General features: G+C 43.1%; 1 protein-coding gene and 1 long non-coding RNA gene across 3 annotated transcripts in view; one reads left to right on the forward strand and one right to left on the reverse strand.

The window, feature by feature from the left end:
* The window catches only part of AGBL1 (AGBL carboxypeptidase 1), an 843,774-nt gene that overhangs the window by 63,491 nt on the left and 756,414 nt on the right, over positions 1-23,869 (reverse strand). The window contains exon 23 of one of the 2 annotated variants that reach the window (XM_045448713.1): positions 19,182-22,185. The exons of the other annotated variant lie outside the window; for it this stretch is intronic. Within the exon in view, the coding sequence (XP_045304669.1) occupies positions 21,978-22,185 (208 nt within the window). The 3' untranslated portion in view covers positions 19,182-21,977. Of the gene's footprint in view, positions 1-19,181; positions 22,186-23,869 lie in introns of those variants that run through there. 2 annotated transcript variants of the gene reach the window in all.
* On the forward strand, positions 1,069-12,929 carry LOC123582497. Its single transcript, XR_006704402.1, has 3 exons — positions 1,069-1,532; positions 10,035-10,119; positions 12,721-12,929. It is a non-coding gene; the product is annotated as an uncharacterized LOC123582497 (long non-coding RNA).

The following is a 23,869-nucleotide window of genomic DNA, read 5'->3' on the forward strand; positions in this document are numbered from 1 at the left end:
TTAGAAAATAAACAAATCTCACAAACGTGTGGGTGGCTCAGTCAATTGAGTGTCTGACTCTTGATTTCCACTCAGGTCATATTCTCAGGGTTCGTGGGTTTAAGCCCCACATGGGGCTCCATGCTGACAGTGCAGAACTTCCTTGGGATTCTCTGTCTCTCTTCCTCTCTCTCTCTCTCTCTCTCCCTCAGAAATAAATACATAAACATTTAAAAAAAGAAAATAAACAAATTTTTAAAAACAGCATCCCCAACACAATGGACTTTCTCCTCTCACTGGCACCTGCTAACCTTCTTCCGGTCTTCTCTTGGACTGACCCCTGTACTTGTATCATAGTGTACATATGTTGCCACATGCATCATTACATCTGTTCATAGTTGCCCCAGGTGGAAGGTAGGACAGGGTTTTTATTTTCATTCTAGAAGGGTTTTTCAGAGATTTAACTACTTGCCTAAAGTCACACGATCAGCAATTAAACTGGGACAAGAACCCAGGCCTCTTAACTTCCTTCCGGGTGGGGTCTGTATGGTATTCTGTGGGATGGGGAGCTGGGAGCCATTGTATATATTATCGTTTCCTATTTATTTATGCCCTTTTTATCAGAATTTAGGGCAAGACAAATACAAGCTATATGGCCTGGTTCCTTGGAAAAGCAAGCTGGATAAAGAAAAGGGTAGGGCATACATCGTTCAGATTCAAGATAACCAAATTACAAGTATCTTTGCCTATCTTCTTACCAAAGTATAAGCCAGCTCAAAAGCGCTTATAAAATTGGGAAAAGACATGTTGGGGATCTCAAGGGAGTGGCATCTCCTAGTTTACACAGCCCAGGGTCATGCTCTGTTTTTGTTTTTTTAATGTTTATTTATTTTTGAGAGATAGAGACAGACAAAGAGCGAGTTTGGGAGAGACAGAGAGAGAGGGAGACACAGGATCCAAAGCAGGCTCCAGGCTCTGAGCTGTCAGCACACAGCCCAACAAGGGACTCGAACCCACGAACCTCGAGATCGTGACCTGAGCTGAAGTCGGACGCGTAGCCCACTGAGCCACCCAGGCGTCCAGGTCATTCTCTGTTTATCTGTGAATATGATATACAGGACTTCAACTGAACACCAGGGATGAATGCCAATGACTATAGAGATGGCTATTATTAGGAGTTTGGCAGTTTTACTCAAAGTTGAAACACTGGCTCTCTGGAAAGTCTGATTACACCAAAGATCACCTGGCTGATTGGCAATGCTAAGTAGCTCTGTGATTTTAGGAACTCCTGAGTATTGAGCTCGTTATCTGAAAGGAATCTCTGGACATTGTTCTCATATAATTTGTGACTTTTAGACTGAAAGCCTTTTCACTCCAGGGTGTTGGTGTTACTTAGATGTCTTTCCTGTATTCCAGGGGCCATGAAGACAGAGGTGGCAAAAATTCATGGATGGAGTCAGTCCTGTGAGTTGTATTTGAGGACCATGATTGGTTGGCAGGATTATGACACTCAACTATCTCATACTGTGTTTTGTCCAGAGACCTAGGAAAAGGTATTGTAAAACTCCTTCATTAATCATAATATTTATATTCTTTTTATCCAGAGCCACAAGGGGTAGACCTTAAAAGAGTATCTCGACTTATAGTCTTCCCCACTCAAAAAATGCTAGGCCATGTTTCCCTACTACCACTATTTACATCAGTTATTTTCCCATTAAGAAAATTTTCCTATTAAGACCTGCTCTGGGTCATAAGGTACCAGTAGGTCATAAGGTAGGTCTATTTTTAATTTTTTGAGGAACCTCCACACTGTTTTCCAGAGTGGCTGCAGCAGTAGCACTGCTAGGAATTTCCCCCAGGGATACAGGAGTACTGATGCATAGGGGCACTTGTACCGCAATGTTTATAGCAGCACTCTCAACAATAGCCAAATTATGGAAAGAGCCTAAATGTCCATCAACTGATGAATGGATAAAGAAATTGTGGTTTAAATGCACAATGGAGTACTACGTGGCAGTGAGAAAGAATGAAATATGACCCTTTGTAGAAATGTGGATGGAACTGGAGAGTGTGATGCTAAGTAAAATAATACAGAGAAAGACAGATACCATATGGTTTCACTCTTATGTGGATCCTGAGAAACTTAACAGAAACCCATGGGGGAGGAGAAGGAAAAAAAAAAAAAAAGAGAGAGAGGTTAGAGTGGAAGAGAGCCAAAGCATAAGAGACTCTTAAAAACTGAGAACAAACTGAAGGTTGATGGGGGGTGGGAGGGAGGGGATGGTGGGTGATGGGTATTGAGGAGGGCACCTTTTGGGATGAGCACTGGGTGTTGCATGGAAACCAATTTGACAATAAATTTCATATATTGAAAAAAAAAAAGACCTGCTCTGAGGAGACTAAATAGGGATAAATAAAAATTAAATACAAAAGAATGTATGTGAATGGTGGAATGGACAGGAAGAAATGACAGATATTGGGAAAACATTGTAAATAACTCATAAATTACCACAGGTTCAACGAACATCCAGCAACTCTTATTATAAAAATAAACAGGTAAAATATAAGTGAAGCTTTATTAGTTAAGTTCGGTCATTCTGATGAAATACTCTATTGCCGGAAAGTCTATGGTTAGAAGATGCTGAATGGGAAAGACAGAAAGGCACATTCTAAATTTTCAAAAGAAGGCTACACACAAATTCACACAGGCACACACAAAACATTGAGTGATAGAACATGCCCGTCGTTAATACGGATACCTTCTTCCACATTTGTAAGATTCCGTAGCATAGTATCATGTCACGGAAAGAGCAGAAGGAGTAAAGGAAACCAGCCCTAGATTCAGATAACGCTCCCTTCCATATTAGCTGAATCATCTCAGGCAAGGGGCTTTACATCCCTGAGCCTCAAGGAAAACCACATTTATTGTCAGGACTGATATAGACTGAAACAGAACTAGAAAAAAATCTTTGTACCAAAAAAACATGTTTTGGTCCAGGTCTTCCTTCCCTCATCCTCCCGCATGAGCTATGTGGTTTCCCTGTCTTTGCTTCTCCCTGTCTGTCTGCTCTCCATCTCACTCCCTCTGCCAACACAAGGGCTCAACCTTTTTATACCTTCAGTTTGCATATCATCCTTTGGGGTCTCAATTTTGCCTTGTGACTTTTCAAAACCTCCGTTGCCTGTGCTAATTAAATCATCATCTCAATATTCTTAATTTAAAAGGCCCATATAGAGATCTGATTGACCTAACTCATCCTTTTTTTTTTTTTTTGCTTTTTAGATTTATTTTTTATTTCCTGAGATATAACTTACATAGAATAAAATACATAAATTTTAATTGCTGTGTGTGTGAGAGAGAGAGAGAGAGACAGAGACAGAGACAGATAGAGACAGAGAGAGAGAATGCATTTGCTGTCCCTGAAGTAGAACTCACCTTTGGTCTAACAATGTCAGTGATAAGGTAGGGTCATGCAATACACAATATTGCAATCTAGGTTTGTATTTCCACCAGTTTCTTTGAGAGAAGTGCCTGCCCTAGAGGTCTCTGATAGGCAGGTAGACACGATTAAAATTTCTAGTACATTTGTACATGGATTTTTTTTTTTTTTTTTTGCCCCCCATGGCTACTACCAATCACTATTATCAACCCTGGATTGTATACATTGATCTTTCACTTATTTATTATAGCCATTTGCCTGATGTTAGTTTAAAATAACTTTTCTTATAATTTATACATTAAGCTGCTTGAGTCATAAAGAACAGAGATTTTTAGTTTATCTCACACAGTTTGTTATAATAATATACAACCAGGCTACCTAGAGCTCAAAACTTTGTTCAGGTCATGGCGGTAGTTCTGAAGATCCAGCTGCTGCCCTAATGATGCACTAAAGTTCCAGTGGTTATCTCATGGCATCCAATCCTTCAAATCTTTGCTTTGGTGATTTGGTCTACTTCTGTTGTTAGTGCTGCTTTTGTGTTATTATTCTGTGCGTATCTCAAAGTCAAACTCTTCAACAAACAGAAATTTGACTGGTTTGGAAAGTCACCATCCAGTAGAGGGCACTCTTGTTGGTGTTAGATGGAGCCTCCACAATTTAAGTCTAAAGAATGCCTATAAACTAACAGAATCTTTTTGGGTGTGGAATCATATCCATTGTGTTTAGGGTCGTGATATCACTGGGCACAAATACAGAAATCCATGCATATTAAGTCTCCCAGAAAGAGGTTTTGTATATGGCAGGTGTCTAAGCTATTCAGAAAAGGTCATTATAACTGGCAAACATCTTGCTTGGTTTGAAAGGCTCAACATCTAGACAAGTGTCTAGGACCAGAACTAATGACATTCGCTTTGTCATTTTGTTCAGAAAACTTTGTATATGGAGGACAAAGTAAGACGAAATAAAGTCATAGAGATGGATGTTGGCAAGGCAGATCATGGTGAACTCATGTCCACAGTAACTTGGTCAGGAAAAAATGAGAAGATGGGGAAAGAGACACAAACCTTCTAAAGGGAAGAAAGTGAAAGAGGATAAGGTAATGGGAAAGAAACCTGAGAAGAAAGTGACAGTGGAGAGAAAGTAGAGAAGGAAAATGGAAAGAAAAGAGGGTAGAAGAACCAGGGATTAATGTTTTCCTTCACTTTAGTTTAGAGTTCCTCTATTCTCCCTGGTCCAATGACAGTTGACTCTCCTCTCAAGAAAGAAAAAAAAAAGGGGGGTGCCCAGGTGGCTCAGTCAGTTAAGCATCTGACTCCTGATTTCAGCTCTGGTCATGATCTCACAGTTTGTGAGATCGAGCCTCACATCAGGTTCTGGACTGACAGAATGAAACCTGCTTGGGATTCTCTCCTCCCTCGCTCTCTGCCCCTCTTCCACTTTCTCTCTCTCTCTCTCAAATAAACATTTAAAAAAGCAAAGTAAAGCAAAGCTTCCATCAATGATATGGAGCCTGTCAGCACCTCTTTGGTGGACAGCAACTTAGCCTACATAGGAAGAAGGCACCAGATGCCATAAGCATCTATCTGTGTAAATAGCAAAGTTCTTTACATGCACCACAATACAAGAGAGAACACTGAAACTGGAGTAGAAGAAAATATTTAGGATTGATGTTAGGAAAAGTTTCCTAACTGTTAGTATTTTCACAGATTTTCATGAAGGGACCTGATGTTCCTGTGTCCTATGATTACATACCATGTCTGTTAGGACAGTGGTTCTTACAATATGCTCCCTAAACCAGCAGCATCAACATCACCTGGGAACTTGTGAGAAATGCAGATTATTGACCCACACCATAAACCTGCTGAATCAGAATCATCAGGATTATGGTTCAGGACCCTGACTTTTAAGAAGCCATCTGTGTGATTTTTATGCAGCTGAAGTGTAAGAGCCACAATGTAAGGAAATGTTATGATTCACATTATGCACATGGAGAATACCTAGTGCCAGAAGGTGAAGTCAAGTTCTCTGGAAAATCTATGAACCATCTGGGTGTGGTTTCTTTCCCTCCATAGTTCTCTCTCTACCTCTCAGGCTTCTTAGCTAAAGCTAATAGGTTCCAGAGCTGTTATACCTCTCTTTCCTAAAGGAAGCAAACCCAGAACGTGTGAAAATTACAGGACTGATGAGCACCCTCCTGATTCATTATGTTTTCTGGGCTCACAATTAGTAGATTGACACAGAGATTTTCAATAGAGGAGCCCCTTCAAAGCTAATACCACAACTAACAGGGCTCTACTTCAACGTAATGTGCTGGAAAAACACTGAATCTATAAGCTCTGGGTACCCTTGCAGTAAAATTGAGCCTTTAAGCATCCTGCTGGGATTATACACCTTTCTACTCCAAATGGGATTATAAGGTCTCCACGTCCTTGCCAATGAAGACCATTCATTGTGCCATTAGGGTAGCAATGTCCTTTCAGGCAGACCTATATGCAGCACTTACCAGCTTATTTATCTGTGTATGTGTGCATGCATCCATGCACGTGTGTTTACATGTGTGTATGCATGTATGAATACCTATTTTGTCTAGGCATTAGATTTAATTTGGGGATTCTATTTCCCTGTTACAATTGTAAAAATTGTGTGCAAATGAAATATAAAAATTGAAATATACTAATGGATATCCTCTTTTGTATGTGTATATGCTATGCGTATTTTATTTTGGCACATCATCTAGACTGATGGCTCCAGAAAGGTGTGATGACATCATGATTTAGTGGGGGAAAGTAGAGGATTTTAGTTTCAGTCACGTTGTTTCAAATCTTGGTTATGCCCCTTATAAGCTACAGGGTAGCTTAGGGTAGGCTTTTGAATATCTCTAAGCCTCATTGACTCAGTCTGTACAATGAGGGAAATAATACTTAACCTGAAGTTTTACAGGGAGCATTTTGTGAGACAATAATTCAGGTAAGCAAACTGAAATTAGAAGGTGCTAAATAATGAACGGTATTATAAAAAGACATGGCCCTGCTCTCAGGGAGCAAATACTGTACTTGCTAAGAAATGACAGACACATGTGAAACATCAAACCACAGTAAAAGAGATAAATGGCCAATTAGTAGGGCATGAAAGTATATAGTTAATTGCATAATAAATGCCAGAAGAGGTCATAGATGGAGGAACAGAGAAAGGAGTTATGGGAGATTCAGATCTGAGCTGGGTCTTGGAGGGAGGAAAGAAGAGTGAGAAAAGTTGAGCAGGTGATACTGTGAGGGCAGACTTAGGAGATGGTGGATAGGTACTGTGGCTGAGAAGCTGGCTTTGGGGTCATGTATATTTGAAGATAACCTAGAAAGGCAGACAGGGCAGGCTACCTTGTAGAGGCCCATGAGTGTCATGCAGACAACTGAAGGAGACTGTCTTTCCACTTCTCCTTAACCTGTTAAAACCCATTCAGCCCAACAGATATAGTTATCCCTTCAACCTACTTATTGTGTTTTCCAAGTCATCTGGTGTATAAGGGAGGCAGAAGAAAGAATAGGAGATGGGCACACCACCTCACTATTGACATTCAGCTTTGTGATGGCATCACTATGGCCACCATCCTCTGACCATAGGTCCATGGCTCCCTTCCAGCAGTGGAGCTCTGGGTGGGAATCCTTCTGCGCTTTCTGTCTTGCTTTCTTTCATGTGCTTTGGTCAAGTTTCCCCAGTAGGACTAAAAATGACTCCTCCTCATGATCAAGGCCTTCTCTTACAGTTCTGGTAATGAACTGATTAATGTGTCTTCCAATTCCCTAAACCAGTCCCTGTGTCTCCACAGTCCATTTTGGACTTCAGCTTTTCCATTTGCAACTCTTTTCCTTGGTAATGGCTCCCTGGACATCTTTATCCATTACCTCCTTTCCTCTCTGCATTTTTTTCATTAAGAATCTTTTAATGGAATGTTTGGGTATAATGAATGAAAAATAGTTTTAGATTCCCTTTTGATCATAGCAGATATTCTATGTCACTTAGTGATATAATTTATAGCATTTACATTTATAACCACAATTATTCAATGTGGTCAGTCTTCTGCCTTTTGTTTGGTTTTCTACTTTTTAAACATTTCTTTGTTTTGCTTTCTTGTTATGTCTTTTGTTATGCGAACTGTATTCTTTCACTGTGATACTACTGGTGAATTTCCAATGGCAATATTATTACTTATATTAAGGCATTGCAAAATAAAATACTTTTTTTTTTTTAAACTTTTTTTTTTCAACGTTTATTTATTTTTGGGACAGAGAGAGACAGAGCATGAACGGGGGAGGGGCAGAGAGAGAGGGAGACACAGAATCGGAAACAGGCTCCAGGCTCTGAGCCATCAGCCCAGAGCCTGATGCGGGGCTCGAACCCACGGACCGCGAGATCGTGACCTGGCTGAAGTCGGACGCTTAACCGACTGCGCCACCCAGGCGCCCCTAAAATACTTTTATAAAAATAAACTTTGTTTAATGTTTATTAACCTTTTCCTTTGCTAATTTCTGATTCTTTTTTAAAAGCTTATTTATTTTGAGGGCAAGGATGGGCAGAGAAAGAGGGAAAGAAAGAGAATCCCAAGCAGACTCTGCAGTGCAGAGCTCGATGCAGGGCTTAAACTTATGAACCATGAGATCACCATCTGAGCTGAAATCAGACACTTAACCGACTGAGCCACCCAAGCACCCCTACTAGTCTCTGATTCTAAATTAGTTGAATCTTGAAGGATTTTTATTTATATCATGTCTAGGCCAAAATAATGTCACGTAGTTGGTAGAAGATTGAAAAATTATAACATTACCTCAGTTCCTCCTTTGTAACTGAGCACAGGCACTTTCAAGTAAGCCCACATAGAGTAAGCACCAGTTTAGTTTATTAAGTAGATTTTCCATATAGACCTTCGGACCTACAATTTGGGTGGGAAGAAGAGCCCCAGGGGTATGAGAGTAGTAAGTCTGTTTCATGAAGACCTCACTGTACCTTGACTACCTCAGCACTCATTGCTAGATCCACTGCTCTGGAAGGATGTACAGGAGGGAGAACTATAGGAAAACACAGACTCCACAATTAGCTAAGACTTTGCCCACAACATGGGAAGCCCAGGAGAAGTAGGCCTGTCACATGTAAGCCTTGATTAAAGCTCAGGCCATGGGCCATTTGAACTATGAATGCTATGCCACTTTCCACTGGTGTCCTGTCCTGTCCCACTAAATAGCTTTAGGTCTCATGCTCACACTCAAGCTTGGATAAAAGAATTAAAAGACTTCATCTAAGAGATTACATTGTTTAGATAGATCCATGGAGCTGTGGTTAAGAAATCTGGCACAAACCTGGAGCCATATTGTCTGGGTTCAAATTTCAGCTCAACCACATAGTAGTTGTGTATTCTACACCAACACTCTGTGCCTCAGCTTCTTCTGTTGTAAAGTGGAGACAATAATCGTACCTACCTCATAAGGTTGCTGTGAAATTCTGAGAGTTAATGTATGTAAAACGCTTATACCATTACTGGCACATGGGAAATGTTATATTTGTTAGCAATACTATTTGTGGTAAGCAGTGACTCTTGCCCTTGCATAATTCCCATCCCCTTTTAATCATAGGTGGAACCTGTGAATATGGTGAGATTTCACTATTGTGATTATGTTGTATCATAAGACAAGAGGGAGATTATCAGGGTGAGCCTAACTTGATCACAAGAGAGTTTTAAAAGCAGAGAGTTACCTCCAGCTGGTAGCAGCAAAAGAAATCAGAGAGTGAAGGAGGTCCAACATACTATTGCTGGCTTTTAGAGTCCACCTGCTAAGGAATGAGGGCTGAGAACAAACAGCATCTAACAACTAGCATGGAAACAGGAATCTCAGTCCTACACTCACAGGAACTTAATTCAGCCAATCTCTTGACCAAGCTTAGAAGCAGACTCTATTCTTGACCCTCCAGATAAGATGCCAGGCTGGCTGACACTAGGGTTTCAGCTTTGAGGCACCTTGAGCAGAGAACCCAATGCAGTTCTCCCATATTTCTGACTGCAGAGCTGTGAAGAAATAAATGGATGTTGATTTACATTGCTACATTTGTGGTAATTGTTTTTCAACAATATAAAAGTAAGACACAATTACTGACATAATCCATGGGATTGCTCTTTTCCCCTGAGGCCCACAGTGGAATGGGCGAGGGGGCCCTAATTTGCTTCTTCTCTCTGGTCCCACTCTGATCCTACTGTTACTTCCACCAGTGAACGTGGAGACCCCTGTTACACCATCTTTGCCATATTATCTTGCAGAAAGTCTTGTGACACCAATTACAAGGCACTATGAGAGAGGTTGCCTCGGTTATTTCTATTTACAATCTTCTTCCTCTCACCACAAAAAATTTATTGTCTACAGTGGTCTCCAAATCAGTGTTCTTGAATGCTCCATTGTGCTCTTGATCCATATAAGAGTTTTTCCTTAAGAAGTTGTGTGTGTGCACATGGCAGCAGGGGGTGAGCAGCTAATCATTGATGATCCCGAGATGTGACTTCCTTCTACCTTTCTGGGTCCTGATTTTCCTTGCCCTTTAAAAATGTCAAATGTCTCTCATTTTGTCATCATATAGCCACTTCATATGAGAAAAAAAAGCAGAAAACAACTAGCCAACCAACAAGAACAAAAACATTCAGAAGAAGAGGAGCATGACTCAGGTAAACTGTCCTGTGGAATATCAATGACGTATGCCAAATGATATGGAAATCCAATTCCAACAGAAGAGGGCAAGTTTCTTCTCTTGCTCCTTGCTGAGTGGCTTTGCTGACCTGGCTGGCTCCCTTGAGCATTAGTAAATAGAAATTAAGTGAAGCTGAGAGGTAGTGATAGTCTAGGATTTGGAGATCTGAGATCCCCGGCTAATAAATTGAGTATCACTTGAAACTAGGTAATGGTTGTAGGATGCTCATAGATTTCTGTATATAATTTTGAAGTGAATCCTAAGCACCCTTACTCAAGGGTGGCTGCAAAATAGAAATCTAATAAGAATAGGGCCACTGGGAACATCTCATATTGTCCAGAACACTCACAGACATGATAGATGGGAATCTGAAAAGTTATTTCCGGACCCACAGCAAATATCATAAGGAAAATCCTTCCTTATCCCAACCCAAACCTGATTTTGCTGGGATGGGGCCATATTCCTCTAGGATATTCATTTAAGCTCTTTGAAATTCATGCTATTTATCTTTAAAAATGTTGCTCTCAATATTTGCTTTGGGAGACTTAGAGAGTGCTTCACGAATTTCACATGCACATTACCATCCACCACCATCAACCCATTGGGAGATTCCTTCAAAAGGTCACGCAGCATTTTCATCTAGAAATATGGAAAGGAGGCTGAACAAAATTAAGATTAATAGGTAGATAGGGAAAGAATAGGTCTTGACGAAGTTTGAAAATAAGATGCTGAAAATTACAGATTCATCTCTAGTTAAATATGAGGAAGGAAGCATGAAAGCAAGTTTGCCTCAAGAAACAGAAAAGAAAAGAAAAGAAAAGAAAAGAAAAGAAAAGAAAAGAAGGGGAGGGAGGGAGAGAGGGAGGAAGAAAGAAGGAAGGAAGGAAGGAAGGAAGGAAGGAAGGAAGGAAGGAAAGGAGGAAGAGAGGAATGGAAGGAAGGAAGGAAGGAAGGAAGGAAGGAAGGAAGGAAGGAAAGGAGGAAGAGAGGAATGGAAGGAAGGAAGGAAGGAAGGAAGGAAGGAAGGAAGGAAGGAAGGAAGGAAAGGGAAGGGAAGGGAAGGGAAGGGAAGGGAAGGGAAGGGAAGGGAAGGGAAGGGAAGGGAAGAATGGAAGGAGCTGCCACCAAATGATCCACCAAGGATGATTTTCTTTTAGAGGGTATGATACCAGGGAGAAAATCAGAAGAACACACACACTCAGCTCAGAGCCTAACTTGGCTTCTCTCCTAGCTACTTTGCACACACTATTGAATATCTCTACAAAATAGGGGATAATGATAGTCACTTACCTTACAGGGATTTTGTGAATAATAAACTTTCAGCCCAAGAACTGGGATAAGGTAGGTGCTCCTGGTAACTTGGTAACTATTACTATCACTATTATTTTCATCATTTTCATTTCCAAGTAAAACAGCTTCCAAGCTCTAGTGCAGAAACTGTAAATGCCCTAGAAAATGAATTTTCAGATTCCCAGCTTCCGCTGAATTTTCTGACAGCCTCTACCGATAGTCTTTTTCTATCTGAAATGAATAAGTTCTTCTTCCATTAACTTAAAGTGTCACTAGAACCCAGCTCTCTGGGGAAGTCGACTTTTACTGAAGGTTTGAGACATAGGGGATGGCTTAAAACAAGACCTCACAGAACAGGAAAAAACTTAAACATTAGACTTCACTTTGAATTTTAGGAGTCAGGATTTCTCACGGGGTCTGAATTCTCCTTGGGTTTAGGCCTCTGGCTTCCCTGGGACGCCGCCTCCCTCCCACCTATTCCCTCTCCTTTTTGGCCAGTGTGCCCCAATCTCTGTCACCATCTAATGACAGTCAGTGGCTCCCTAACGTTCACCCAAAGACTCCCACACTGCATATCGCCGAATTCACTGAGCTGACCCTCTAAACAATGCTTCTACCTGCTCTGGCTCTCCACCGTTGGCAAGGTGGAGGAAGAGCTAAGAACAGTAGACAATTGTGCAGGGGAGGAGCTCACGTGGGACTTGCCCCACAGCTGCTCCTCTGTCCCTGGACCATCGCATCAAGCACTGAGCCCCGGGGTCAGCATGTGAAACACACTTAATATCTATTAGCTCCCTTTCCTTGACTAACCCTTTTCCTGTCCAAGTCACCAGACCCCAGAGTCATTTGCATTGAAACCCTGAGTGTATGTAAAGAGGAAGCTGGCCCCCTAATGCCGAGGGACAAGGTCAATGAGGGCAGCTGGCCCAGTGCCGAAGCAGAGGGCAGGCAACAGGACAGGACTCTTAAAGAACACTTTTCAAGCAGCCAGCAAAGTGGGAGTAGAATGGGCGGGTTTGCTGCGCTGCAGGGAGGAAATGAGCCTTGGAACCAGCCACACCTCTGCTGAGCAGGGCATCCTCTCCCCAGGGTGGTATGACAGCGCCACTTCCCCGAGCACGTGTGACCCCACAACCACCCAGCAGGGCAATGATCACAGATGAGAGCAAATTCATATTCCTCCCCACCGCTCCCCCCACCCCAACGTTGCTGACTCAATTCGCTCCCCCTCCCCCACTTTTAGGTCTTCCTGTTTATGTTGTCCCTTTGTCTCATTATTTATTTTTAGCCCTGATTTCGGAAGCTTTTATTCTGCTGGGCATTGGCAGCGTCTCAACGGCATCGGCCTGGGCTCTGAAAAGATCATTGTGCGGGGCCTGGCCTCGGGCCCCGGGCGGACAGAGCGCTAGTGTGAGACACCTTGAGCTGCCCCTCTGTGCGCGCGCGGCCAGCCCAAGGCCTGGTGGCCTTCTCCACGGACTGGCCAGCACAGCCACAGTGAGTATGAGAGATAGAGGTGACCTCAGATTTCAGCCGGTCCAGCTCTCAGATGGAGAAACTGAGACCCAGAGAAATTAAGGATCCTCTCCCTCCCCCCAAATCCCACATTAAAGTTGCAGAGCTGGACCTCAAATCCTGGGCTCTTAAATTCCAGTTCAGTGCTCTTTCCTATACGCTAGAAAGTAATTTCTGGAATAAAGTCATCAATCCCTAAATTTCAACATGGGTGCCCACCAGAGTGTCTGTTCCATATTTATTATTTAATTTTTTTTTCTTTTGTGGACTCTGAATGCACTTACAATCATGAAACAACCCCAAAAGTCTAGAAGGACAGTGGGAGTTCCTCTCATTGTACCCGCAAGCACTCCAATTTGTCATTGTTTTCCTTTAAGAAACAAAAAACATTTTTGCTATGAGTCAGGAGCAGGGAGCTGGTGCAGCTCGCCTCCACGGACTGGCTGCAGGAGGGATGGAGAAAGGAAAAGCTTCAGTTCCCAGGACAATGGTCTCTTTCACTGGGAATATACCGAACCAGAATTACAAGTGTGCAAGAATAAACAAGGCTGGGGTCAATCTAAAGTTGTTTTACACTCTGTTTTATTAAAGTCAATGCATTTCCGCTCCTATGTGCAGCGCCTAAGTTTGCCTAATTGTAGACACCCAGGGTGAATGCTAATGCAGGCCGAGGACAGTTGGAGATCTGAAACCAAGGCCCTTTTCTGACCTCTACAGGCCATTTGGAGGAAAAAAAAAAAAAAAAAAAAAAGGAAGCTGCTTCTGGAAAATTACAGAGCAGGAGGCATCACAGACCAGGAGCTGAGGGAGATTTTTCCTGGATGCTTCTTTGCTGCTGTGATTGTGCTGGACACAGGCGTGCCCTACTTTTCTGCAGCTCCGCTATTCATGTTTAATAGGTTACTGAGGCAACGGGTAGGAGGTCATTCTCAGGAGACCTTTGGAATGGAAATTAAGATCTCAGTCATTCAACACATATTTAACGAAGGCCCTCTTGTCTTGGACACAGTGCTAGGCCCTCAGCATATAGCAGTGAACACCATCATCTCTCTTCTCCAAAAACTGCAAAGTCTGATGTGGGGCAGTGGCGGGGGCGGGGGGGGGAGGGAGAGATAGACAAACCTTTAGGTAATACCACGCAGCCAAAGCTATGATGCGGTTTCTACATCAGAGTCAGATAAGGGAAGGCTACGGGGAGGAGGATACATATAGGATATGATAAATACAATAAGGCACAGAGGTGGACGCAGAGAGAGCAAAAGAGTAAAGTGCTTTCCAGAAACTGAAACCGTTGTTTTATGACTTTGGTAGGGGCTTGTGTTAAGACAGGATACCAGAAAGTTAGCCAGTGGCTGGATTCCTAAGGGCTCAGGTACTGGCTTCCATTTGCCTTTTATCCTTGGGACCGTGGGAGGCCACCAAAAGATTGTAAGCCGCAGAAATGGAAACAAATGCTCATTCCAAATATCATCGGGCTGCACAGAGAAGGGCTGTAAAGGAGGCAAAATCACAGGTGAGGAGAGCAGTGGGGGAAACCACTGTTGAAACCCAGGTGAGAAGTGAATCAGGAAGAAAGATCAGGGGACGGGTGGGTTCACACCAAAGCTAAGAGCCAGGCTTGGCCAAGACTTGTGGATTCATGTGTTTTGGGAAGGTTTGAGTGCCTGTCTTTGTCAGACATTTGGGCTGTGCGTTGGACACACAAAAAAAGCAAGAAAACACAGACTCCTTGTCAAGGTGAACACGTTTAGGAACTTGGAGGAAATCATGAGGAAGTGACTTTGAACCTATGCCTTTGAGGTGGAGTGGGGGGCATTAAACAGGGATGTCCAGGACAAGTTATTTGTATTTGAGTCAAGGATTGAAAACAACAACGATCCCGCCCTTCGTGGAGACAGGGAATTACTCTGTGGCTTCTGGAAAGCCCTCAGGGGTGTTTGAAGAGCCGCTTTTCCCTTGGAGTGCAGACCCAGGGGTCAGACCGCCTGTGTTGGAACCATGGTCCTACTACTTACTGGCTGCATAAGCACAGGCAAGTGCTTGCCTTCTTATGCTGAGAAACCTCACCCGTCAAAGAAGGAAAACAAGAGGGCTTACCTCACAGGGTTAGCGCGTGAAGCGTAACACGACTACACATGCAGTGGTCATAGACTATTGTACATGGAAGGTATTCATGTTCAGCACATGTTAACGGTAGCATGGAGTGGGAAATCAGAACTTTTCTGGGAGCAGAAATCAGCCCCATCACCTACTGAAAGTGCCTTTAAGTACAACTGAACCTCACTTTGAAACTGGCAATTGGGGTGCCTGGGTGGCTCGGTCAGTTCAGCGTCTGGCTCTTAGTTATGATCTCAGTTTATGGGATTGAGCCGTTTATTGGGCTCTGTGCTGACACCACGGAGCCTGCTTCGGATTCTCTCTCTCCCTCTTTCTGCCCCTCCCCCGCTCACACGCCCACGCCTCCTCTCTCTCAAAAATAAATAAATAAATAAATATTTAAAAAAAAAGAAAGTGGCAATAATGATGCCCATCTATTACACAGAATGGTAGTGAGAGTTTAAAAGAGTATGAGCCGAGTAGGAAGACAGGTTTTCCTCCCCTAATACCTTTTAAAATAACTTCGTCTTCAGACTGAGGCATGGGTGGGGATCGGTTGATACAATCCTGTCAAAGAACATCCATTCATTCAACTTCCATGCTCTGGCCAGCAGGGCGGTCAGTCTGTTTGCTCCCTCACTCTGTCCCACAGCCAGTATACAGAACTGACCTCGACACCACTTCTTGTCCTGACCCCCAGAGGATGAAGCCACACTCAGATACCTCAGATGAATTGCTCCCAACAACTGTACTTCATTATTATTAGTAACATTTTGGGAGGGGGAGTGGGGGTTGGTAGTGATACGTGTCTGCTGCTAAGAAATCATTTTAACCGCATTCACCCTAGAAAAGAGCATCAGAAACTCCTAATCAGAATAACCAGCTGTTCCAGGCTCCCATCCATTGCTCTATTCTGTCTTGTCATGAGACCCAGATGTGGTTTATTTGGTAATTCTTCCACAACTGTGCAGTCTCTTCCAAAGAGAACTGAATCCATTTTTCTTCGTGGCCGAAGCAGGCTTAAAATATATACATCCTAGAAGACCAGTTTATGCCATACGCTGATGAGAGGGCCTCACCTTCTCCCCAAAAGTTTTCCATCTCAATTTGTGTGTGGCAGTATGGGGCAAAGGCACTATCTAGCAGTGCCCTGCTTTTGTAATCATGAGTCTGATAATGAATTTTCCCTCACTCACTCTGTTTATAGACTTTACCCTGCACCTACATTGTGTGTGTGTGTGTGTGTGTGTGTGTGTGTGTGTGTGTGTTGTATGGTAGGGAACTCAAGCTCAAGTCCATCTCCATTGTGTTGAAATGCGTGCACTAGATGATTTTAAGTCATATGCAATTGTATTCTCTTTTTATTAGGCACTGAAAGACCATAATACAATCCATTTTTACCCAAAAATGTCTTTTTACCACTTTCTTTTTTCTAAACAACACTCTTTATCAAGAATCAGTTGGGCACTCATGAAGCCAAAGTGCTGCATGAACAAAAGAGGACATCTGTTGAGAAGACAGCAGCAGGCTCCAGACCTAATGAATTATTTTTGCCCAAAAAAAAAAAGCTCTCATGGTGAGTACCCAGGCTACTGTGTCTGTGTCTTTCCAAGACTGGAGCCTTTAGGGGGCTGGAGCAGGATGGACCAGCAGGGCTAAGGGAATCTATCACTCTAATGCCAATGCAAATGTTCAGACCCACCATGCAGGCCACTGTCCTGAGTCCCTAACAAGGATGACTTATGGCAGGCATTTCACGGACGCTCCTTCTCTTGGCAGAGAGCAGAGGCTCCCCTTGGAACATGAAACCGACTCTACAGCTCGGCTGTCCAGGCTGGGAAATAAAAGCTGTGCATGAGAACTCCTCCTCTTAGGGATGTAATGCGACCTTACTTGTGTTGGCATCCCTCAAGGTGAGCTTGTAACTCAAGAATCAGGTTATTTTCAAATGTTCCCTGTGGCTCTGAATCCTTTTTTTCTGGAGGCCTGGAAGCAACTGGAGCCAATGGATGGAGTTTTTGGATCCTCACTGAAAAGACTGCAAGAAGTGGCCAGGCAGCCAAGTTGGCACGAGGCACAGGGAGCCATGTGCCAGCTCCCACTGAAGCGAGCCTGTGGTCCAAAGCACCTGGATGAATACTGCAGCCACTGGCGACTCTTAGAGATTCTGCTCCTATATCTTCTCTGCTCTATCTAAATATTTGCACAATACAGGCCAGGGCAAGGCCACTCTGTTCCTTCTTAAGCTTGCCTCCCATGGGAAACAGTCTTCCGTGGCAACTGTCAGTTTGGGAGGCTGAGATATGCACGTGGTAGACACCCTTTCAGCGAAATCACTTACCTTTCCTGTAACACACACTCTGATTTGAGATGGAAGATGAAGGGATTTAAGGGAAATATATGGGATTTCACTGAGACCTTAGGTGTTCAGGTTTGAGGCGGGGGGAAGACACATTTGACTGCCTTCAATGTGTCAAGAAGTATGCTAGATGCAGGGAGAGATAGCAAGAAAATATCAGGGGCGTGTATCTTAGACGAATCCACCCATCAGCCACTGGGGGTGGGGCCATAAAAAATGCACAAATAAAATTGTAAATAGAAAGCGTGCTTTAGAAGGTATGCCTAAACAGTGCAACAGGGACGCAGAAGAGAGATTATATAACTTGGCTTGGGTGATTAGGAAAGGCTTTACAGAAGAAAGGTGATATTTGAACTGGGCCTTGCAACCCCCACATGATATAATGGGAGATGCTCATCAGAGACAGAAGAAAAATGTGATCGTGTTTGAAAATTCAGAGGGTTTTTATGGAGCTATGTGGCTCAAGAAGTGGTGTGTGTGTGTGTGTGTGTGTGTGTGTTCACACATACTGTATATGTGTGATGGGATAAAATAAAGCTGTGTCCTATGGCAAACTAAAGAGCTTGGATAATAGTGGAACCTGGGTCTGTAAAGAAGATTGGGTCCAGGCTGTGCAGGGGTCTTTTTCCTGTAGGAACTATGAAGCTAAGAAGTTTTCTATCACAGGAAAGTGTCAAGAGCGGCCAGTAGATTCCACCCTTAGGGGATCATGGAAGTATGATCCTTATGGGATCGCAAGAAGCATTGTGCTTCTCTACCCTCAATAGGACTATCCTAAAGACATAACAAGCAAGCTACCCCCCTTTGCCCCCATCAAAGAAAGTGCACAGGGCTCCCCCAGGACACTGAAGCATCCCCACCCACACCCCTGCCAGACAGAGCACTGGATAACGACGGATACACGACACTTGTGCCATGACCTGGCCCCAACATCACTTCTCTAGACTCTCATCCCAGCCCTGCACACTTTGAACCACATCTGCTTCCCATTGGAGCCTCCCACTCCCAGGAATTGTTGACTGATCTTGTTTGGCTCTGAGTTTGGTAGAAGAGGGTATTCAGAACAGTTCACCATAGTGGTTTGGCCAGCAAGAGACATGTCTGGCCAGGCTGGAAGAGCCACTCCTATGACTATCTGGAGTTGACTTCCCAGTGAGTCCTCTCTTCCCCCCAGACTGAACACTGGTGAGGTGTGACACAGAATGGCCTTCAGTCCCAGTGGCAAGAGAGGGAAGTAAGCTGTCTCTCCAGGTCCTCTGTTCCCTACAAACAAACTCCTTCCCAGCTGACTTGCACCTGGGCTTACTTGTTCAAGACTTCCACATAGTCCCTATCTCACTGGATATAACTCTCCTTCTACTGATGCACCTCTGGCTTCTAGGAGTCCTTTCCAAATGGACATGTCATGGGCCCCCAGTATTCAACATGGCCCTAAACTGCACTCATTATCTCTCACCTCACTGCAAACCTGCTGATCTTCAAATATGGAAATGTTACACCTAGGGTACTCATGCTATTGAACTACCAGCACAGCAGGGTGTCCAATCCGTCAGTCATAAGCAAGTACTTATGCAGTGGTGCTGATGCATGCCTGCGGACATCACTCCTGGGCATGCTTCTGCGGAACATTCCTTGTCTCTGCCAGCACGTTCAGAATAAAATTCAACTTTTCCATCAAGGCACGTCAAATGTTGCTTGATCATCTCGATGCTAATCTTAATTTCATCTCTTGTCACTCCCTTCCCTTACCCGCATGCAAACACATCTTTTAAGCCGGCCACATTCACCATTTTATTTCAAGCTGTAACCCCAACACAGGGCTTTTGCACAATCTCTTTCTACTTCTTAGCATGCTTCTTCTCCTTTTTACCTGAAAACCCTTGTACATCCTTCAAGAATCACTTCAATTATCACATCTTGGTAATGTTTCCCACCACTGCTGCTCCATTAGATTTGGTGATTCCAACACTGTCTACCAACACAAGCTTCACAAAGGCATGTGCCACTGTATTAAAGTGTGTATTGCTCATCTTTCCCACTGAACTGCAAACAACTTGCAAGCAGAGTGGGTCCTTTTCTCTGCATCCTTAGAGCTTAGTAAAGTACAGGACACATAATAGGTGTTCAATATATGTTTGTTACATAGACAAACCACATGTTCCATGTCCCTGGCTTTCCCCGAACATGCTACATAGAAATTTACAATGTCCTGATCACTTTCTTCTCAGAAACCTATCAGGTAATGAGAAGCTCATCCCATAAACCAATTTGAGCTGGGGAACAAAGTGGTGATGATGAGTTAGTATTATTTCTGTCCTTCCTGACAGTTACATTTTCAGCAAAACTATCTTCTTGACTCCTCAAAGCAAGGAAAGAACAGAAACTTTATGTTATCTTCTATTTAAGAGTGGAAAGGTTTATGAGAGAAGTTCAGGACTGCTGTTATCTGGGATTTGAATTCAATGTCTTTGTTATTTCCCTTAAACCTCTTATATATGTTATAGACATCTGAGTGTCTTAGTGCAAAGAATGGATATAGGATTTCTGAACTATAGCAAAGAAATTTGGAAAGGAGTTGGAAAAAGAAGAGACTATAAATAATAATAGTAGTGGTAATAATAATACTACTACTAATAATAATAACATCAGCTCCTTAAATCATAGCACACATGACTTTCTCCTATGCCTTGGGGCTACATTATGGCAAAGTTTTACTGTGTGGTTTTCTGCTGGTCTAGAGGGTTGCTATGAGTTTTTTCTGAGATGATTGTTTCCCAAATCTCTTGGTGGTGATTGGTTTATCAAGGAAAGTATTTGGCAGTATTTGATCTCCAGTTTGTATTATTTCCTTTTCCCTAGGCCCACCTCAAATAAAGACTATATTTTCCAACCTCTCTTGCAGCTACCTGCGGTCATAGGACCTCTTTCTAGATGGTGGGATTAAGGAGAAGCATAATGCATGGCTTTTGAAAGACAGAGACTGTGTTCTTCTTTTTCTATCTTTCTTATTGCCGGCTGACATGTAGATACAAAGGCTGACGCTTTAGCAGCCATCTTAGATTAAGAGTAAAACCAACCAACACACAGCAGACCTGGAAGCCCATACAAGTTGAGTGCTGGACACCATGTACCTATGACACCAGCTCTGGCTTACCTCTATATGGAAACCACACAAAAGAGAAATAGACTTCTGTTTCACAAAAACTACTGCAATTTTGGATTTTCCATCTCTCAGAGCCAAACCTAACCATAACTAAATATATATATGGCATCTGGACAAATGTAAGTTTGATCTACCATATCCTCTCCATCTTATCTGTCATTCAGTACCTGTCTTCCATGCCCCTTCTCATCCTTTCTGCATGGGCCCTGTATATGACGTCGTCTAAATCTCTAATCTATTTGCCTCTGCATGCTGAAGGCTCTTGCTCCATTTCACTTATTCTATGACATTCCAACCTCCTACACTCTGCTCCTATGTAACCTCCTTCCCAATCCCCTCCAGGAAGAGGGAGTACTTTCCAACCATGTGACTTTAGGTAATGTTTTGTGTAACTGTGAAAGTGCTCATACAGAATGTTCTACTTGTACTATGGAGGAAAAGAGGCCAACATTGTTGAGCGTCTACCATGTGCCAATCCTTTATATTATTATATATTATCTTGTTTCATCTTTATGATAACTTTATGATAAAGATATGATATAGACATGTTCATCTCAATTGTATGTATAAGAAAACTGAGGTTTGGGGAAATTTAATTAGTTGCCTTAGTTCTCATAACAAGTGGCTGCCAGATTCAAGATATGAGCCACATCTGTCTGAGCCTGAAGTGAATGATTTTTCCAGTATGGCTTGCTGCCTCCCAGCATTATGGTTAGTGACCTGAATTCATAGGATTTTCAAGTTTGTAGAAACCATTGGCCATGTCTTATTCAGTATTGTGCCTTCTCCCTTAGAACCTAGGACGGGTCCTGGTTTATACTGGATCTGTAAAATATATACTGTTAAAACAGACCAAGTATGATGCTTGCAAATTTTTGATTGTGCAGCCTTTCGTGTTCAATAATTCAGAAACTAAATATGCTGCTAGGACTCTCAGAAGTCTCAGTAGGGCTCACAATTTGTGCTGAGGAGCTCAGATGCTATAGTAGGAGGACAACAATAGGAGGTAATACTCATATTTAGAACAACTTAAACAACCACATAGAAATCTGGCTGAGAAGCCAAAAAGTAGCCTCAACTCCTCCTTCCAGTCTGCTCCGACTTCAAGCATAGGAATGGAGAGGAGCGCAGAATAGTGTTGAGAGGATCCATGGTAATCCTGAAAGCAGCCCATTCTAGCATAATGGCAGCATGCAAGGGCTCCAAAGGCCACCTAACTATGTCTGTAAAATGGTATAATTATGAAGTAGCCAGTCTCTATGCATAGTGACACTAGAACAAAATCTGGAAATAGGTTGCTGAGCTCACGTGGGCTGGTTTTTTGCACCAACACTGTAGTTTCTGATGGTGAAGAAACTACTTAGCCGTTAGTCCAATGATTAGGCACTTGGAACTCACTACAACCCTGGAGCTATGGGATGGCTTTTCTTCCCTGTCCTGACCCCTCCTCCTCTTCCCCTCCCTCATCCTTGTTGAAAGCACACTCCTGGATCTGCCGGTCCAGCTCAGAGAAGCTTCCTTCCTGGTCTGAGCTGTTGTCTGTACTGTAATCAATCTCCTCCATGCAGGGGGGCTCATCATCCAGTTCTGAAGTGACGCTGCTCCTGCTGCTGCTGCATCTGCCATGGGTTCCCAGGAAATGGGAGAAGAAAGGAAGGAGAGGAAGGGAAGGAAGGAAAAAGGGATGAAGAATACAGAAGGGAAGGGAAGGAGAGAGGGAGGTGGGGGGAATGAGAGGGAAATGAAAAGAGAAGTTACAAGGAGCGTTTACAAGTGGTTGGAAAGGAAGAATGAAAGTTATCCTCTAGGAGTTGTAATCTCAACACTCCCTGCTCTTCTAAATATGTTTCAGGCACACTTTTCTGTGTCCTCCACCATTATTTTGAGATGTGGGGAGGAAATCACATAAAATCTTTGGGTTTCCTTCCTCCTTTGCAAGAAGAATCTGCATTTCTAAGTCCAATCAGAAGATTTCCAGTCAGAAGAGGTGGACAACCTCACATATTTAAGATCTCTAAGGTCTTTTGGGCTCAAAGTGAAACATCTGAGAAGGGTGTCACTGAGTATCAGAGAATGTCATGTCAACTATGCCCAGGGAAGAGTGGAATTGGAATTCAGGTAGCGGAGACCAGAAGCCTTAATGTTTCTCACTGTAACTCACAGCACTCTGAGTCCGTGCATTAGTTCTCCTTCATTATGATGGATGGCTTATTGGAGTCAGACAATTAATCCAGGTTGAAATTAATAAAGGAGGGAGTAAGTAAGTAGGCAGACAGCATTCCTTTTCTACTGTGCTTGTGCTTCCCATCATCTGCCTTCTCTCCCTTTTATGTTAGTTTACTCACAAATGGAAGATCAGCAGGGGTTGACCAGTAAGAGGTAGCAGGAATGGACAACAAACCTTGACCACATATTGTGAGCAGGGGATATTTCCTCCCAAGGAACGGTGTATCTACCTCATTTGCATGAGGTACCTTCTTTCCTGAAGACTTTCTAATCACTCCCTACTTAGGACTTAACCAATTAGGATTAACAGCGTGCTGGGTTTCTACTCTGTGATTTATAGAAGGCAAGCACTTCATAAATCAGGCAGAGCCGTTCATCCACCTGGCTTGCCATAAACAATGAAAATGGGTAATCAGCAGCACAGTTACATGTTAGCTTGGGAAATGAATCAGAGTCCAGTTTCTTAATTGTCTACTGACTGATGGGAGCAGCTTCCATGCTCTCCAGGCCCTCAGTCTCCTAAACCGAAGGTCTGGTGGGACATTGCCCGAATGGAGAGAAAAGGGAAGAAATATGAACCGTGTTTCCACAGCACCACAGCATTAAATTGTTATCATATTTTACAGGCAGAGTTGTGGGTGATAAAGCAGCTGAGTAAAGGAAGGTAAGAGCTGCCCAACTGTAACATGAGCTCAAGTCAGCAAGAACTGATTGCCTTGACTCAACTGTCACCCTACCGGGGACTGAGATGACATTCTGTACAATGTCAAGAGGCTGAGCTTAAATCCTGGCTATGAGACCTTGGAAAACCCCTCAGTCTCACAGAATGTCAATAATAACACCTCAGGAGGTGTTGTGAATACTGAATCAGAAAGCACACAGATGCTATCTAGCAGAGTGCCTTGCAAAGTAAAGGCAATCAACAAATGTTAATTCCACCGCGCTACCCTGGACACGAAAGAAGACCGAGACATGGTGTTGCAGGAGGGCGGACATTGCGATTTGTTGGTTCACACCTGGCTTATAACTACAGCAAAACCATTCAGACTGGCACGGCTAGTAACTTCTCTGAGGCAT

The sequence above is a fragment of the Leopardus geoffroyi genome, chromosome B3 (assembly GCF_018350155.1).
Source record: "Leopardus geoffroyi isolate Oge1 chromosome B3, O.geoffroyi_Oge1_pat1.0, whole genome shotgun sequence".
NCBI lineage: Eukaryota > Metazoa > Chordata > Mammalia > Carnivora > Felidae > Leopardus > Leopardus geoffroyi.